General features: G+C 44.2%; 1 protein-coding gene across 1 annotated transcript; it reads right to left on the bottom strand.

Annotated features, from left to right (window-relative positions):
* Window positions 1-3,153: 3,153 nt before the first annotated feature.
* tmem175 (transmembrane protein 175) lies at window positions 3,154-19,460 on the bottom strand. The gene is made up of 10 exons (XM_065951840.1): window positions 19,202-19,460; window positions 10,088-10,126; window positions 9,858-9,955; window positions 9,689-9,740; window positions 9,396-9,431; window positions 9,217-9,300; window positions 8,344-8,508; window positions 7,625-7,703; window positions 7,400-7,535; window positions 3,154-6,332 (listed from the first exon to the last, which is right to left on the bottom strand). The coding sequence occupies exons 1-10, from the start codon at window positions 19,385-19,387 to the stop codon at window positions 5,660-5,662; spliced, it is 1,548 nt and encodes a 515-aa protein (XP_065807912.1). The 5' UTR covers window positions 19,388-19,460; the 3' UTR covers window positions 3,154-5,659.
* Between the last annotated feature and the right edge of the window lie 424 nt (window positions 19,461-19,884).

The following is a 19,884-nucleotide window of genomic DNA, read 5'->3' as shown; positions in this document are numbered from 1 at the left end:
GTTTGGAAGACGGTCTGAGAGTTTCAGATAAGAAGAGCCGAAGCCGTGCGGTGTGTTTAGTGTGGAGCCGGAGAATAAGCAGCGGAAAGACTGAAAGCAGGAAACTTCTGCAAAACATGGATTTAGGAGATTATGCCTCGAAATGAAAACACAATGTTCAACCTGGTCGAGTCGCCATGGTAGCAGCTTGAATCAAAAGAAACCTGTTTCGATATGACAGCAGCAAAGAAAGAAGTCGTAGGCAAACTCCTGCACATTCTGTAAATTTCACCAAAACATCGGAAACGCCCGAGGGCGCGTGTCCACAGATGGCGCCCGTTTTCAAAACAAATCAATGAAGGTCAGCATTTAAACCTTCCTCTGTGTCAGCTGTTACTGCGCTCACAGTTGAAAACAGTTTAACTTTTAGAAGAGCGCAGCACTCCTCAATGTCACTTCTAGCTCACCGACCAATCAGAATCCAGACAAGGCGGGACTTACAAAATCCACTTTAACAGCAATGGCGGAGGAGACGCTCATCTGTCTCGTCTTTTTGGAGGGAACAGTTTCCATGTGTCGAGCTGCTGCTGACGTCACGACTCCTTTACATCATCTTCATGGTGATATTTCTTTGAATTAAAGTAAATATTAGTAACCATAGCAACAATAGGCGCTGGTGAGGAGTCTGCCTCACCAGAGCTCCTGTCTTAGCAGACGGATGGCGTCCGTTACTTATCGTGATGTCAAAAAGTACTGAAACATTTAGTTTTACATTTACGCCGTGTGTCTGGTGTCAACGTGAGGATGTGTGGTCTGACACCGGTTTAAGACGAAGAAAGACAAGATGTGGTCTCTGCTTTCACTCTTTATGCTAAGCTAGGCTAATAGCCTCCGCACTCAGTGGACCCGAGCGTGAGGTTCTTCTTCTTCTTCTTCTGACTCTCTGATGGAGAAACCGAACGTGTTGACCTTCCTCCGTCCTCGCACTCGATGTTTAAATCTTCGTCTGCATTAAATCAGTTTGAATGTAGTTGGTGCCGCAGGAAGTTCTCACTGATGAGATCTGAGTTTATAGACCGTGATCCTCTGGGCCGATGTTTTATCAGCAATATTTGATCTTATGCAAGAAGGGGGGGGGGGGGGGGAGGGTAGACTGTTATATTCATGGTTGATGAGTGAGGAAGTGGAAGCGTCAGGACGAGGCTGATTCTCTGAACTGTTTACCAAAGCACTGTCTGATTAACACTGATTTATTTCTATTTAAGAGACGCTCTGACGCTCACCGATCCAAACTCTCGTCTCCGCTCTCCTGACGGACGACTCGAGCAGAGTTTGGATCTGAGCTGCGGAGCGACGCGAGGACTTTAACTTTGGCGGCCTGTGCAATGTGTGTCCCCCTTTTTTAAAAAAAATTCTGTTCTCTTCCTTCAGGCGGACGCAGACGGCGTTTGAATTTGTTCGTCCGGTTTTTGTTTTTGTGCATTTTGGCGTTTTACAAAGAAAAGCGGTGCTGGGTGGATGTTTTTTTGGGACCAGCTGTATCGTACTGTATAAACCTGCTTTACAGAGTTTTTCTCTCTTCGACCTTTCAAAATAAGATCACATTCAGATGACTGAATGCCACCAACAATCAGCATGGACCGCAGACGGTGGAATTATGACCCAGAGTCTGGAGTGTGTGCGACCTGAAATATTAAACACGCTCTGATAATTAGAGAATTAATCAGAAAACCGTCTTTCCTGCGGTTTTAGACGTAACACCCAGTGTTTCCACGGCAACGGTAAAAATGTCGTTTCCGTCTGAAAACTCTAAAATAACGGATTTCTATGGCTTTGATAACTGTTGGAAATACTCTAGGTAATGTAAGAACTTAACAATATAAAATATTTTTAGACCATTTTTAATTCATTTAGATATTTTAATGTGAAAATTCTTCATATTAACCCTTTAAGTATTCTGGGGTGGCCAATAAGATTTAAAGGGGGGCCCGTGCCGTCCCTCTGGACATGCCCCTGCTCACATCAAATTTTAATTTTATTCTCCGGCTCATTTCCCCTCTGGCGGTCCGTCCTCGTCACACAAACAAACCTGCATATTTTCCCTTCAATTAAAATGTTTCAGTTCATTAAAAACTTCTGAGTTTGCTGAAATCAGTGAATTTATAAATCAGGAATTAACGACTCGAGAAACTAAAAGATTATGAACGTGTCATATCTGCTGATTCATGAACTTAATTACTGAGTCCAGTTTCATCAGAAGACACAAACAGATCAAAGAGAGATTTATTTATTTTATAAAAAGCATCAAGAAGAAACTTCGCTTCCTGCTTCAACAAATGTTTGATTCTGTCGGCACGCTCCAGACTCTCAGCGTCACAGTCCTACTTTAAATTTGACCTGCTGGTGTGGATTCATTAATATATATTTATATATCATTTCTATATAACCCTCACAGGTTCACAGACTTTAAGGTAGAAACAGGAAGTGGCTCGTTTAGGAGCTGTCAGATAACGATGCACTGAGGATGTTTTTTTTTTTTTATTTGTCTTCTTGTGAATATTTTGTGTGATTTTTTTCTTTGAGCTGAAATGTTTTCTAATGGAGATGTGTAGCTTTTGGAGTGGATAATATATATATATATATATATAATATATAATAAAGAGGCTGTTAATATATCGGGGCGATCCACGTTGACGGGGTGGGGGGGGGTTAGGGATACTGTAACCGAGATGAATAAAGTCGGTTTTCTCTACAACGTGTCACATCTTTGTTTCCTGTCCTTTCTTTATAGAGGACATATGATCCCCCTCCTCCACCTTTTCAAACAGTCCCCTGTGGTCCCCGTAGACATCACTCCTCTGTAGGGAGAATAAAAATGGAGGACCTGCGCAAAAGTTTTGCTCCAGTCTGGGGGTCCATGGGTGGAGAGGGGAGGGGATTCTTTTTAACCAGAATCCCACTGTGACATCACAAGGAGAACACATTGAACACACATACAGAGCATTTTTCTCTGTGTTGTAAGACTTATGCAGACCACAAACAAAGGACTGGATGGTTTATTTCACATGTTGTGGGTCAGTAGACTCTCAGGTTACTCAAATATATGTTCAGAAACACTGAAGAAGTGGATTTCTCAGAATATGTCCCCTTAAATAAACACACGGATCACTCGGCTTAACGTTGAACTTCAGATTTATTCACAAACAGCTCAGCAGGTTGAAACAGAACGATTACTGCACAGCGGGAAAGAAAAACGGCAGCCTGCAAACGATCACGAGCATCAAGAGAAACCTTGTTGGCCGTTCTGAAGGAGTGACACAAAAACAAACATAACGACCACGCTTGGATCTGAGAGCAGCTGATTTCTGGATTCATCCCACATTCAGAGCCTTCTCCGTCTTCAGACACCTGACAGGTTTCTGTTAAAGTGCATCTCGGGACCGACTTTCCTCAGAGTCGGTATAAAAACAAACACATGAAAGTTCACTGCCTCAATGATGGGGACGGAAACAGCTGCAGGACCTTTTAAACACAAACAACAGCGCCCCCTTCCGGACAGACGTGGTACACCTGATAGTCCTGCAGCCGTGAAGAGAAACAGGTCATTGAGATACAGTGCAGTTAAAGTTTCTCATTCCAGTGCACAAAACAAAAAATATTCTTCATCATAACATTTGAAATAGTGCAAATTTAAGGTTTGTGGATGAACTGTTCAGAGCGTGTCTGCAGACAGGACGACCTTATTTTAAAGGGATACTTCACCCATTAGCATTAATCTTTGCATCATTAGAAACCTGGTAGTATTTTTGAATGGTCGTGCATCCCGCCCTCATTTTCCCCTGAGATGTGAAATCTTTGTATTTCTGAGTCTGATAAGGAGCTTCCAGTGACGCAAAATCACGATTTTTGTGTCACTGTTGTGGTTAGCGGGGTGAAACTACAACGCTAGTTCCTCATATTTGCGACCACTGAAGCTACAGACCAATCACAGATCAGTGGGTGGGAACTCACTCCCAGAATTGAAACTTAACGTCCGCCATATTGCTTGGAAGCTATGCTAACAGGCTCTATGGAGAAAGCTGATAATGGCGAGAAAATATAAATATAGCAGCGAGATGGCTGCTGCCGACAGGCGGGTCTTCTTGTGTCTTGGCTGCTGCCGCTGGTGGCCGCCGGGACCACCGCTGGCCGCAGCAGCCGAGAAACAAACCCAGCCTGCCGGCAGCAACCGTCTTACGGCTATATTGCCGGCCGCCCCAGCAGCTGAGACAGCCTGCCTGTCGGCAGCGGTGAGGATGAGGAGCTGGGGTGGACTGGTAGTGTCGGTGCTCTCACTGTTTGTCTCTGGACTCAGACACAGAGTCTGTTTTCTTTTTCAGGAATTTACAAGATCAATTCTGGAAGAAATCTCAGAATCAGTTGAGGAAACGGCCGTATGTGTTGAAGTAAATATGTCTGTAAACCTGACCTTAGTGGGAGTGGCCTGCGGTGCTGTGCATTCTGGGATTTGGTGTCTTTCATCCACATGAGCCAAAAAGACACTTTCTGCCTTTTCTCAGCCAAGAAGGCACCAACTTCAAAATGTATTTCACATTTCTACATATATGACCCGATGTCAACAGAGAGTCATGTTTCATGGTGAAGTATCCCTTTAAAGAGTTTGACACGTTCGCTCAGACACAATGGGATGTTTTAGGAACGATATATGCAGAGATTTGGGTCTCTTAGGGCACACCCACACTCCGCCTGGTTGTCCCGTACCGTGCTTAAGCATGATTGCCCCTCTATGTTTTGTCCCGTGCAGAAGCACACCTCTTCAAAGCGAGCCAGGGCCAAGGAAGTGTAGCGTGCTTGGGCACAGATTGGAGCACTCACACTCGTCACACAAACTGGACTTCGGGGTGAAGTGTGTTTAGGCACCGTACAGATTTCCCACTGTGAGTGCAGCTTTAGATTCATCAGCAGATGAAATACAATGCTTTTTAAAAAATGAAAACCCAGAAGGAAATGAGGCTGAATTTGGAGTTATAATCACAAAGAGGCTAACATTAGCTGGTAGGGGCGGCTGTGGCTCAGTTGGGCAGGGGGTTCGAACCCCAGCTCCTGCAGCCACATGTCCAATGTGTTACTTGTAGTAACTTACTCTCTGATGCTGATCTGCTCAGATGGATGAAACCTTGTGAACATGTTCAACTTCTCCAGGTCAAAAAGCCAAAACATGAATAAACGGCTGGATTAAAATCGTAACCGTCGGACGGAGTGTCATCACACCTGTACCTGTTAGCGCTTCTTCTGAATCTGTCAGAGTAAGGTTTGAAGTTTAATCGGCGTTTAGTCGTCCACCGTTTAAAGCCACTTTTTCAAACGCGTGACTTTAAGAAATGAAAGTAAAATAAATCAGAACACGAAGACGATTGTTGATTATTCGCTCATCACAAGAAGCAGCTTAAAGTATTCGAGTGAAAACATGAAATGAAAGGATGGACTTTTGGCCGTCTGTGTCCTTCACTTCTCTGGTCCACTTCCTGCCTTCCCTTTCAAAATAAGACACGTCTCTTTAATCCCATTTGATTCTTTCTCAGAGTTTGAACCAGCTTAAAAGAAGAGAGCCCATCTCTTCCTTTAGCTGCAGCTCCCTGCTCTGTGCTAACTTGACTTTCTCTCCACTCTCCTCTCAAAGCTAAGTCACTAAAGCGTTAAATGGCACTCTTGTCTCGTCTTCGTCCTCTATAACAACAGATCTCTGGTCTGCCCCGTCGGGACAGAAAAACAGCCGTATCAGAGCTAACCCGGCACGCACCAGCAGCCTGAGCGCGAGGAAAGCGAAAGGCACGGTGATCTCCATCAGGTGGAAGATCGGAGCGCTAAATTTACTCAGGAAACAGGTGAGGAAGAACGTCCCTAAGGCTACACACGGGTACAGACCTAGCTTAGCAAGCATGAAGACGTGCTCGCGCCCTCCGTAGCGTACGTACGGGTGCAGTGTTTCCTGTTCGTTATAGAGCGCCACCACCCAGATCGCCAGCTGGAAAATCCCTGCAAAGAAAATGATGACACAGCTGATCTGGATGGCTTCCAGCTCGTTCCGGGAGTTGTTGGGGAACTCGTGCGTCAGCTGGTAGGCCAGAGGCAAGCCTCCGACGAACGCCAGCGAGAAGGTGTTCAGCAGGCCCATGAAGCGCGTCGTCTTGGTAACGTGGAGGAAGAGCGAGTGGTGCACGAACCAGAGAAGGCCGACGGTGGCGAAGGAGCCGAAGTAGGCGAGAAACTCTGGACCGTAAACCTGGAGGGCCGCCACCAGAGAGCCGCCAAACTGCTTCTGCACCACGGACGGGTCGGGAACGTTGTCCTCGCTGCAAGGAAGGAAGACATTTGAAAAAACACGGCTTATCAGAATGAATCCACAAAGGTTTAATCACAGCTCCACGTTATTGTTCATTCTGTGTTTCCGATCGTTTCAAAGGAAGTTTGAGACGTTATAAATGTGACCTCGGGTGAAAAAGCGACGCCTCTTCACTCAAAGTTAGGTCCACAGAGCGTCTTTTTTCTGTTGTTTTCAATGAGGGGAGCGCGTTCTCCGCAGAAAGCGGCGGCCCAGCGTCTTTTATTCCGAGTGCTCCGCCCTTTCTGTGCGGCCGCTCCGAGCGCTCAAGTTGAAAATCTGTATCATCGGGAAATAAACGTTCTCAAATATAAAACGTGCAGTAAAAAGTAACGGAGCAGTGTCGGTCATACAGTGGCCGTGGTCAACCGACTGTTGTCATGGAGACAGGACGGACGTTTAGCGCTTTTCTTCTCAGCGCACAAACACTTCATGCAAACACTCCCGAGCTGTGGACGCAGGGCCTTAAAGGAACTAAACCCTAAATTTGACACACTCAAATGTAGAAATCAAGTATCTCCTCTGAAAATAACTCTGTGAGTCATGACTGTCTACAATGGGTGTAACACCCGAGTCCCACTGTCTGTGATGTTTTCAGAGTTTTCAGAGTCCTATCTTCACTTTGTTTACATCGCCAGGACGGCCGGCTGACTCCTCCCCTCGTGTATAAAAGTTGTTTAATTGAGGGACTAGAGAAAAGAAGAATAACATACTGTACTCACTGCTTAACTGTGTTTCTAGATCACGCTCATTTCAGGTAAATTTACATGCAGTGTGAAGATACCAGCATAATAAAGATCGCTAGCATTAGCATGCTAACACAACAATGCAGCGCAAGTTGTTTTGGTTTCATGCTGGTGCTCAAGGGCAACATCTGCTGGATCAAAAAAATCATATATAAAGCCTTTAAGCGTTTTTTGTAAATCCATTAAATCCAACATGTTCATCTCATGTGAACTCGCTCTGACCTTTATTTCTTAAACTAACAATGCATCGTGTATTAAAATCCTGCGTTTGTTAAATCTCAGTGACACTGACCAGATGTCCAGGATGAGCAGCGTCGCTACGATGGCGTAAACTCCGTCGCTGAACGCCTCCACGCGCTCCTTGCTGAGCGGCTCGTTGGGCAGGTAGGTGTAAAACATCATGGAGTCCGGAGTCTCCTCCACCTGACCTGCAGGGGGCAGCGTTTGGTTATGTTTAAAAAAAAAAAAAAAAGAATCCACATCCAGAGCGAACGTGGACCTGAAGTCCGGTTCTTACCGATGGCTTTGTTCCGACACCACTTCAGAGACCGCGAGATGTACGGCAGGAAGATGACGATCGCCAACAGAACATACGACTGAGAGACAGAAAGGAAAGAGTCACCACACAGTCCACACTTTAAATCACTACAGCTCCTTCAGACGAGATAAACATCTGTTTTGAATAGGACCCGACCGATGTGGAGATTTAGGGGCCAACACCGATATGGAGACTACAATCCTAAACCGATATATCAGCAGATATCTTTCGTAGATCTGTAGATATAGATAAACACATTTATTGTGTTGATCCCTCAGTTATAAAACACGTGTGGAAAAGATTTATAATGAGGAGAAGATGGTCACTCAGCTGGAAAATCACTGAGCATGTACGTGCATCAGCGCTCGACACTCTGCAGAGTGATGATGCTCGTTGTAATCCATATAGCGCCCTCTGCTGGAGACAGAGAACTGCTACAGTAATACAATGAAATTAAATGCTGTTTGACCGGCGACTAAATCGAGTAATATCGGCGCATAGTTGTGATCAAATCTGCCGATACCGATAGCTAATATAGGCCGATATTATCGACTGGCAGATTAATCGGTCGAGGTCTAATTTTGAGGAATAAGGGGAAAATTTAGAGAATGTTTCAATAATTTTCCAGGACATTTTGCTTTTCTATGACTGTAAAAATTCGTGTGTCGTATCGTGGTGAAGGCGTTTATTGGACTTACCAGCTGGAAGAAGATGAAGGAGAAGATGCTGGCGATGAAGCACATGAGAGGAACCCTCATGATGACTTTGAGGATGTGCTCTTTGTAGAAGGTTTGGTTCTCGGAGATCTGGATCTGCTCGTTCAGCAGGAAGGGCCGGCTGAAGGCGTACAACACGATGAGACACTGTACGGAATAAAGAACGACACGATGCAGTTTATGAATCCAGGGAAGGATTATCATGTGCACTATGTTCACCTTTTACCTTGCCTACTATGTTCACCTTTTACCTTTTACCACAGAATGTTTGAAGCCTGAGTGACGTCCCCCGTCTGTCCCTGCAGGGGGCGCTGGAGTCCCATCGATGGCGGTCTCCATGCTGGAAATGCTGTCTCAGTCTAACTTTCAGTCAACCTAACGACAGGCTGAGAGCTGGAGCTGAGGCGGGTTTTAAACCTCCTGACAAACCGTTACACCGCGCCCACCTGTCAATCAGGTCAGCTACACGCCTTATTGTGAATAACTCTTATCCTTCATCAAATCAAAACTGATGAGTCATCAAAACATTCACCCCCCGTACAGTGTGTGTCCATCCAGACATGAGCTAATCACACCTATTTGGTTTTTTGAACCAGGCTGTAAACATGTTCATCTCTGCTGTAAAAACAGGCTTTTTAGAATGGGTGTGTATGTGACTTCCTGTGCTGCTGCAGCCAGCCTCTAGTGGACACTCCAGGAACTGCAGGATTTTACATTAAAAGAGGAAAAAGTTTAGATTAAGGGATGATTCAATATAAGAACTGGAGTTCCCTTTGTCTGTAAGGTGCTGTGTAAATAAAGTTTGATTCACTAATGTTTTAAAGGAGGGTGATAAAGAGAGGAGCGCTGTCTCACCTGAATGACGCCCATCACCATCACGCAGCCACAGAAGAGTAAAATCCCGAGAACGTTGTCCGGGAAAGTCGCCATCAAAGAAAACTTCATAAACGAGAGAGAAGAAGAAGAAGAGGTAAGTAAACAAAACGTACAAACAGGATTATTTATTTAACTTCTCTGCAGAGACTCAAACTCACCGTGTACGGCAGGAAGGTGATCAGCATCATGCACGCCTGAAAGTTAACCACCAGAACGCCACATCAGAAAAATATAAACAGGAGACAGCTCTCTACTATGTTTTGATTTTGGACTGCAGTACCCATTTGAAACACTAGGGGTCAGAGTTGAATACTGATTCTTTAAAAGATGGAGGAGGGTAAGAGGACATACGAGGAGGAAAAAAAACAGAAGAAGAGAGGAAAGGAAGGGAAGGAATAGGTGGTCATAGGAGGACATAAGGAGACGAAGGAGGAGGAGTTCGTTTACTCACGAGGTTCAGCAGCGCGAGGCAGTCATCGATACGAACAATCACTTGAAACAATCTGATGATCAGCACAAACAAAGAGAAACAATAACTTACAGAACGTGTGTGTGTGTGTGTGTGTGTGTGTGTGTGGGTGTGTTCTGTTCATTATAATATTAAATATAAAACAACAGACCTGATGTGAGCTGCCCACGCTACCGTCACTATCATGAACGTCATCAAATAAACGGCAATCTTTGTGGACAACAGAAGCTGCACGCTCTGCCGCAACTCCTGACACACACACACACACACACACACACACACACACACACACACACACACACACGTAAGGAAAAACTCCTGCACACACACACGATGTTGCAGTTTTTAGAGATGATGACATCATGCTGTGTTGTGCGTTACCTCGTTATCTTCCACCTTCGTGTGAGCAACAGGTAAGATCTGTGGATGAAAAACAAAATCTTCATTTATGTTTTTAATAAACGATAGTTAAAAGACTTCCTGCTCACTGAGACTCTCTCTCTCTCTCTCTCTCTCTCTCTCTCTGTCTCTCTCTCTCTCTGTGTCTCTCTCGTTTTTTTTCTTTAGTAATTTGATTTAATTTAATGTAGTTTATTGGTTGTAGTTTCACTTTAAGTTAATTGTTAGTGTGTGAGACTTCATCCGCTGCGGCCCGGACAGCATCGCCGCTGCTGTGTCGGACCTGGAGCACGGGGTGGTGAGTATGAATGATGTGCACGGTGTGGGTGAAAACAATCAGGGAAGTGAAGGAGAGGTTTTGGGTGATGTGGTGGAAAGTGAGGTGGGTGAAGAAAAGGGGGAAGAAACAGCTGGAAAAAGTGTGAGTGAAGTGCAGATAAATAAAGCAAGTGGGGTCAGTGAAGTGCAGGAGGGTATGTCAGAGGAGGAAGATGAAACACAGGCAGAGGAGGCAGGTGGGGGGAACAGTAAACTTACATGGGGGGAACAGGTGGAAGAGGCTGAGATGGAGGAGGAGGAAGAGGAGGCAGTGAGGGTCAAATCTGCTTCTAAACGCAGAAGGAAAACTAGAGGCACAAAGTATGAGGCAAAGACTAGCAAAGTGGAGGAGGAGGAGGACAGACAGACAGTAGGGGGACAGGGACAGACAGAGGAAAGTGAAAGTGATGACTGTGTCTCTGATAGCAGTGATATATCTGGATTTAAAATAAGTAACAGTCAACAGAAAAAACTTTACTCTGCAGAAATGATTCAGTCGTTTTTAGCAAAAACCAAAAATGCTAAAGGTGTTAAAGTTGAAGAGCATTTCCCAGTTTTAAGTTTGTTTTATACCTCGGCCAGACTCCACATGAGCCAAAGGGAGGAGTCTGGCATCACTAACAAGGAGTTTTTTAGATTAAAAAAACTTGTGTGTAAAGTTAGAAAACAACTGAACAATGATGACGGGAAGAGCTCCAATGTGTGTTTTAATTAATTTATTGATTTTTATTTTTGTTCTTAATTTCTCACTTATGGATAATTTTAGAGTGGGAAGTTTGAATATAAATGGAGCCAGAGAGTCAAAAAAAAGAGCAGCTATATATGAAACGGCCAAAATGAAACATATTGATGTTTTTTATTTCCAGGAGACACATAGTGATAGCACCAATGAGGCAGACTGGAGGAGAGAGTGGGAGGGGGAAGTCATTTTAAGTCACAACACTTCTCTTAGTGGAGGAGTTGGCTTTCTCCTCTCCAAGTCTTTCACTCCGGTTTCACTGGAGGTCGAGCATTTTATCGAGGGAAGGTTGCTTTTAATTAAAGCACGGTTCGACCTTTTTACTGCAGTTTTTATCAATGTGTATGCTCCAACAATCGGTGCAGAGAGGAAGCTGTTTTTACAAAAAGTTAACCATGTTTTAAATGGCTGTGCCTCGGAGGATTTCTTATTCTTGGGTGGGGATTTTAACTGTACAGAGAATGCATCTTTAGATCGCAACCATGCAGAGCCGCATCCAGTTTCCCAACATGTTCTGAGGCAGCTGGTCTATTCTCATGGCCTGGTGGACGTGTGGAGAAGGATGCATGCAGACTGCCGACATTACACATGGTCCCACCTCAGAGAGAGTAGGATCTCCTCAGCTAGACTAGACCGTATTTATTGTTTTAAGCATCATTTTAATATTTTTAAAATGTGCAGTATTGTTCCTGCTGGTTTTACTGACCATTCTTTACTTTTGTGTAATGTTTTTATTCAAAACATTTTACCTAAAAGTGCTTATTGGCATTTTAATTCAGTCTTAACATTTGATAAACATTTTAAAGAGGTTCTTATTTATTTCTGGGATGTTTTTAGACAGAGGAAGGGTGAGTTTAACAGTCTTAGGCAGTGGTGGGACCATGGTAAGACTGAGATTAAACTTTTATGTCAACAGCACACCCTCAATGTCACCAGAGACATCACCAGATCTATGAAAGACCTGGAGACTGATATAGTGGAACTAGAAAGATTGAGCGAGTCCACAGCAAATCGAGGATATATTGAAATCCTCAAAGTCAAAAAGCTAGCTTTAGCCGACCTGTTGGATGTTAAAGTACAGGGTGCACTGGTCAGGTCCCGGTTTCAAGCCATCACGGAGATGGATGCTTCCTCTAGTTTCTTCTTCGGCCTGGAGAAGAGGAGTGGGCAGAGGAGGGTAATCCACTCACTTTTAGCAGACACAGGGCAAACATTGACAGAGCCATGCCAGATAAGAAGGCGAGCTGTGAGTTTCTACTCGGCACTCTACTCAAGTGAATATGAGGAGGAGGAAGCTCTGATGGAGGAGTTCTGTAATGGACTGCCTCAGGTCTCTGAGGAGACAAACTCACAGCTCAACGGGCCGTTACAGATGCAGGAACTGAAGGCCGCTCTGCAGGGCATGCAAGGGCGGCGGGCTCCCGGCATAGACGGCCTGAGTGTGGAGTTTTACAAAGCCTTCTGGGACATCTTTGCAAAAGATCTTTTAGATGTTTTTAATGAAAGTCTGGCCTCTGGCTCAATGCCCATGTCCTGCAGGAGAGCCGTAATCACCTTGCTCCCGAAAAAAGGTAACCTGCAGGACATCAAAAACTGGCGCCCTGTGTCTTTGCTGTGTGTGGATTACAAGCTTCTGTCCAAACTCTTTGCCTCCAGGCTGGGGAAGGCTATGGAGCAGGTCATCCACCGGGACCAGACCTACTGTGTGCCCGGCAGGTCCATGGTGGACAATGTCCACCTCATTCGTGATGTTTTGGACGTCTCCAGCTCATCGGGCTGTAACACTGGTCTGATTTCTCTAGACCAGGAAAAGGCATTTGACCGCGTTGAACACAACTTCCTCTGGAAAGTTATGGAGAAGTTTGGGTTCAGCGCTGGGTTCATAGCCAAGATCAAAGTGTTGTACAGTGGGGTTGAGAGTGTGCTGAAGTTTAACGGCGGCCTGTGTGCTCCTTTCAGGGTGTGTAGAGGCGTCAGGCAGGGCTGTGCTCTGTCCGGCATGCTTTACACACTCTCCCTGGAACCCCTCCTTAACAATATACGCTACCACTTACAGGGCTTGGTTTTACCTGGTTTTAATAGCAACTTTGTCTTAAGTGCTTACGCCGATGACATTGTTGTTTTTATAAAGATAAAGATAAAGATAAACTTTATTGATCCCCCGTGGGGGAAATTTGTGCATAAAAACCAGAGGGATGCAGATATTTTAACCAACATTATAAAACGTTTTAGCGTAACATCGGCAGCGAGGGTGAATTGGATAAAAAGTGAAGCCCTCGCTGTCGGTGAGTGGCGTGACGGTCTCCCAGTTCTTCCCCAGAGCTTGGCCTGGAGAACAGATGGCTTTAGGTACCTGGGGGTTTTCCTCGGGAAAGAACACATAGTCCAGAAGAACTGGGAGACTGTCACAGAAAAAATTGAGGGGAAACTTTCCAAGTGGAAATGGCTGCTCCCTCAAATGTCTTTTAAAGGTAGAGTATTGGTTTTAAACAACCTTGTAGCATCCCAACTGTGGCACCGTTTAACCTGTGTAGACCCCCCTTCAGGCTTGCTAGCCCAGCTACAAAAGAAAATGGTAGATTTTTTTTGGGATGGTCTACACTGGGTGCCACAAGGGGTGCTGTTTTTAAACCAGAGAGGAGGGGGGACAGGGCCTCGTCCACCTGGCCAGCCGGACAGCCACCTTCAGACTACAGTTCTTACAAAAATATCTGACAGGTCCGGCTGATCTAGTGTGGAGAGATGTGGCCAGCTGCATTCTCAGACGTGCAGATTTCCTGGGGCTGGATGCGGCTCTGTTTTTAATTGATCCTAAACTTTTAAAATGAAGTGGGCTGCCTCCGTTTTATCAGGGTGTTTTTAAGTCTTGGGCCCTTTTTAACTGTAAAAGGTGCCCAAAGTCTGACTCTCTGTACTGGTTGTTGAGAGAGCCATTGATTCACAGGGCCAAGCTGGACATCAGCAGCAGCGTCACCCCCGGCCTGACGGTGGCGCTGCTCAAAACCAAGACCCTGTGCCTGCAGCAGCTGGTGGATGCAGTGGGGCCGGCGCTGCGTGATGCCCGGGCCCTGGGCTCTCTTCTGGGCCTGCACTCTGTCCGGGTGGCGGGGAGGCTCCTGGAGCTGTGGCGCCAGAAGCTTTCGGGGAAAGAGAGGAGCCTCCTCATGGACTATGGTAAAAGAAAGGCCAGACCGGACCCTGCAGACCCCTTCCCTGACGTCTTCCTGAGCCCAGGCCTGGGGGAGCTCACCGACCCCCTGCTGGCTATAGCACAACCAGAAAAGCTGACAATAAACAAAGCTGACAAAAAAACCTGGTACATGAACTGTGTGAAGGCGATCCACAAGGCCGGACTGTGCAACCGCCCCCCCACTGTGTGGTCAAACAGGCTGGGAGCAAATGGAGCCGGCCCACAGTGGAGGATTTTATATAAACCTCCCCTCAAAAAATGGACTGCCGACCTCCAGTGGAGGATTTTACATGGTGCTATTGCCTCCAATGCTTTTCTTTCTGTTCTTAACCCTGCTGTTCTTAACACCTGTCCTTTTTGTTGCCTTCCAGAGACTGAATGTTTTTATAGAGTGTAAGAGGCTCACAAGCTTCTTCTCTCTTTTAACATTGGTTTTTACTTTTTTGATGTGGTTTTTACTGAGAGGGTTTTTATTATGGGAGCTGCCTACAAAAAAGAACAAAAAGAGAAGTGGCAGCTCCTTAACTACCTTTCAGGTGAGGCAAAAATGGGTATTTACATCAGCAGAAGAAACAGAGTGGAGAACAGAGAGGGGCAGGAGGCCAAGGCAGTGTGGCTGGTAAACATTAGAGCAAGACTCTGGCTAGATTTTAGATTTTATAAACACATTGGAGACTTGGACGCTTTTAAACAGCGCTGGTGTTTTAATGACACAGTTTGTTCAGTTGTTGATGAAGAATTAGTTTTTGCACAAGTTTTTATCAGATAAATTATTATTTTTTTAAACATACTCAGATTTTAATGCATTAGCACTTTGTTGAACAGTTGAACTGTGAAAACTAAATTTATGTAAATAAAGTGTTTTGCAAAAATCAAAAAAACCTCTCTCTCCCTCTCTCTCCCTCTCTCTCCCTCCCTTTCTCTCTCTCCACTCTCTCTCTCTCTCTCTCTCTCTCTCTCCACTTTCTTTCTCTCTCTCTCTCTCTCTCTCTCTCTCTCTCTCTCTCTCTCTCTCTCTCTCTCTCTCTCTCTCTCTCTCTCTCTCTCTCTCTCTCTCTCTCTCTCTCTCTCTCTCTCTCTCTCTCTCTCTCTCTCTCTCCCTCCCTCTCTCTCTTAAAACAAAACAACCCAGAAGAAATATAAAATAAGATCCCTGTGTGTCTGGTCAGTCAGGTGATAAATGATAAATCAGCTTTACATAAAAGATCAGAAACATCCGTCCAGTCCACATGTTTATAAGAAACATCTGTCCAGTCCACATGTTTATAAGAAACATCTGTCCAGTCCACATGTTTATAAGAAACATCTGTCCAGTCCACATGTTTATAAGAAACATCTGTCCAGTCCACATGTTTAAGAAACATCTGTCCAGTCCACATGTTTATAAGAAACATCTGTCCAGTCCACATGTTTATAAGAAACATCCGTCCAGTCCACATGTTTATAAGAAACATCCGTCCAGTCCACATGTTTATAAGAAACATCCGTCCAGTCCACATGTTTATAAGAAACATCCGTCCAGTCCACATGTTTATAAGAAACATCTGTCCAGTCCACATGTTTATAAGAAACATCTGTCCAGTCCACATGTTTATAAGAAACATCCGTCCAGTCCACATGTTTATAAGAAACATCTGTCCAGTCCACATCTTTATAAGAAACATCCGTCCAGTCCACATGTTTATAAGAAACATCCGTCCAGTCCACATGTTTATAAGAAACATCCGTCCAGTCCACATGTTTATAAGAAACATCTGTCCAGTCCACATGTTTATAAGAAACATCTGTCCAGTCCACATGTTTATAAGAAACATCCGTCCAGTCCACATGTTTATAAGAAACATCTGTCCAGTCCACATGTTTATAAGAAACATCTGTCCAGTCCACATGTTTATAAGAAACATCTGTCCAGTCCACATGTTTATAAGAAACATCTGTCCAGTCCACATGTTTATAAGAAACATCTGTCCAGTCCACATGTTTATAAGAAACATCTGTCCAGTCCACATGTTTATAAGAAACATCCGTCCAGTCCACATGTTTATAAGAAACATCTGTCCAGTCCACATGTTTATAAGAAACATCTGTCCAGTCCACATGTTTATAAGAAACATCTGTCCAGTCCACATGTTTATAAGAAACATCTGTCCAGTCCACATGTTTATAAGAAACATCTGTCCAGTCCACATGTTTATAAGAAACATCCGTCCAGTCCACATGTTTATAAGAAACATCTGTCCAGTCCACATGTTTATAAGAACCATCTGTCCAGTCCACATGTTTATAAGAAACATCTGTCCAGTCCACATGTTTATAAGAAACATCTGTCCAGTCCACATGTTTATAAGAAACATCCGTCCAGTCCACACGTTTATAAGAAACATCCGTCCAGTCCACATGTTTATAAGAAACATCTGTCCAGTCCACATGTTTAAGAAACATCTGTCCAGTCCACATGTTTATAAGAAACATCCGTCCAGTCCACATGTTTATAAGAAACATCTGTCCAGTCCACATGTTTATAAGAAACATCTGTCCAGTCCACATGTTTAAGAAACATCTGTCCAGTCCACATGTTTATAAGAAACATCTGTCCAGTCCACATGTTTATAAGAAACATCCGTCCAGTCCACATGTTTATAAGAAACATCTGTCCAGTCCACATGTTTATAAGAAACATCTGTCCAGTCCACACGTTTATAAGAAACATCCGTCCAGTCCACATGTTTATAAGAAACATCTGTCCAGTCCACATGTTTAAGAAACATCTGTCCAGTCCACATGTTTATAAGAAACATCCGTCCAGTCCACATGTTTATAAGAAACATCTGTCCAGTCCACATGTTTATAAGAAACATCTGTCCAGTCCACATGTTTATAAGAAACATCTGTCCAGTCCACATGTTTATAAGAAACATCTGTCCAGTCCACATGTTTATAAGAAACATCCGTCCAGTCCACATGTTTATAAGAAACATCTGTCCAGTCCACACGTTTATAAGAAACATCCGTCCAGTCCACACGTTTATAAGAAACATCCGTCCAGTCCACACGTTTATAAGAAACATCTGTCCAGTCCACATGTTTATAAGAAACATCTGTCCAGTCCACATGTTTATAAGAAACATCTGTCCAGTCCACATGTTTATAAGAAACATCTGTCCAGTCCACATGTTTATAAGAAACATCTGTCCAGTCCACATGTTTATAAGAAACATCTGTCCAGTCCACATGTTTATAAGAAACATCTGTCCAGTCCACATGTTTATAAGAAACATCCGTCCAGTCCACATGTTTATAAGAAACATCTGTCCAGTCCACATGTTTATAAGAAACATCTGTCCAGTCCACACGTTTATAAGAAACATCCGTCCAGTCCACATGTTTATAAGAAACATCCTGTCCAGTCCACATGTTTATAAGAAACATCTGTCCAGTCCACATGTTTATAAGAAACATCTGTCCAGTCCACACGTTTATAAGAAACATCTGTCCAGTCCACATGTTTATAAGAAACATCCGTCCAGTCCACATGTTTATAAGAAACATCCGTCCAGTCCACATGTTTATAAGAAACATCTGTCCAGTCCACATGTTTATAAGAAACATCTGTCCAGTCCACACGTTTATAAGAAACATCCGTCCAGTCCACATGTTTATAAGAAACATCCGTCCAGTCCACATGTTTATAAGAAACATCTGTCCAGTCCACATGTTTATAAGAAACATCCGTCCAGTCCACATGTTTATAAGAAACATCTGTCCAGTCCACATGTTTATAAGAAACATCTGTCCAGTCCACATGTTTATAAGAAACATCTGTCCAGTCCACATGTTTATAAGAAACATCCGTCCAGTCCACATGTTTATAAGAAACATCCGTCCAGTCCACATGTTTATAAGAAACATCTGTCCAGTCCACATGTTTATAAGAAACATCTGTCCAGTCCACATGTTTATAAGAAACATCCGTCCAGTCCACATGTTTATAAGAAACATCTGTCCAGTCCACATGTTTATAAGAAACATCTGTCCAGTCCACATGTTTATAAGAAACATCTGTCCAGTCCACATGTTTATAAGAAACATCTGTCCAGTCCACATGTTTATAAGAAACATCCGTCCAGTCCACATGTTTATAAGAAACATCTGTCCAGTCCACATGTTTATAAGAAACATCTGTCCAGTCCACATCTTTATATCTATAAAACAGCAAATAGGTCAAGTTAAACTTTGTAATGTCATGGACGCTCTGTTTGGATGACCGCCCGCCTGCACGTGATCCGCAGATCATTCACTTGACAAACAGGAAGTAAATGTCAGTCAGCTGATAACATTCTGGACCTCACTGCTTTCTAATCCGTGGTGACGGCTGATTGGCTGCTGTCATGACGCTGTCATGTGTGTGTCTCAGCAGGTTGAGTGTGTGTGTGTGTGTGTGTGTGTGTGTGTGTGTGTGTGTCTCTCTGCAGGTTGTGTGTGTGTGTGTGTGTGTGTGTGTCTCAGCAGGTTGTGTGTGTGTGTGTGTGTGTGTGTGTGTCTCTACAGGTTGTGTGTTGTGTGCATGTTTGAGTGTGTGTGTCTGTGTGTGTGTCTCTACAGGTTGTGTGTTGTGTGCATGTTTGAGTGTGTGTGTCTGTGTGTGTGTCTCTATGTGTGCATGTTTGAGTGTGTGTGTGAGTGTGTGTCTCTACAGGTTGTGTGTTGTGTGCATGTTTGAGTGTGTGTGTCTGTGTGTGTGCCTCTATGTGTGCATGTTTGAGTGTGTGTGTGTGTGTGTGTGTCTCTATGTGTGCATGTTTGAGTGTGTGTGTGTGTGTGTGTGTGTGTGTGTGTGTGTGTGTCGCACCATGACAGTAGCGATGATGGAGATGAGGGCGTCGCTGTAGGCCAGCAGGCGGTGGGAGGACTGAGTCCCGCTGTGGCCCTCCCGGTCGGACGGAGTCACGCTCTCGGCGTGGCTCCTCGCGCCCCTCTTCTCCATCTCCTCCTCCGCGTGGTGCTCGATGATGTCTCCTTCGTCGTTTTCTCCCATCGTGGAGGAGTCAGAGGAGCAGAGAGGGGACCATGAGAGCTGGACGGAGCTGTGTTTACAACCACTGAGAGGGGGCGGGACCAGGAAGCAGATCAACGGCTGTTTCCTGTTGAAGTCAAAGATCGTTTATTGACTACAGAAGCCTCACTTCGGTTAAAAAAATATACATCCAGGTCAGAGATTGTCTCAGTTGTGGAATTAAATTTAGTGAATGTACTCCAATACTGTTCTTTCATAAAACAACGTATTACCTGTGCTTTTATTTTATTTCCATGTAACCTGTGTCCTCTCTAAACTTTACTTATAAAACAAGATGCAGAACATTTTCAAAGTGTCAAAGTTTCCTGTCAAAGCGTCTTTGAGTATTTAGAAAAACGCTATATAAATCTAATTTATTATTATTATTATAAAGTGCTTTACAGATTTAAAAACATTTACATTAAAGGTGACATATCCTCCTCCTCTTCAGTGTAAATAAGTCTCAGAGCTCCTCAAAA

Source organism: Labrus bergylta, chromosome 2 (assembly GCF_963930695.1).
Source record: "Labrus bergylta chromosome 2, fLabBer1.1, whole genome shotgun sequence".
In the NCBI taxonomy this organism is placed as follows: domain Eukaryota; kingdom Metazoa; phylum Chordata; class Actinopteri; order Labriformes; family Labridae; genus Labrus; species Labrus bergylta.
The sequence above is the reverse complement of the archived record's forward strand: the minus strand, read 5'-3'. Positions and strand labels throughout refer to the sequence as shown.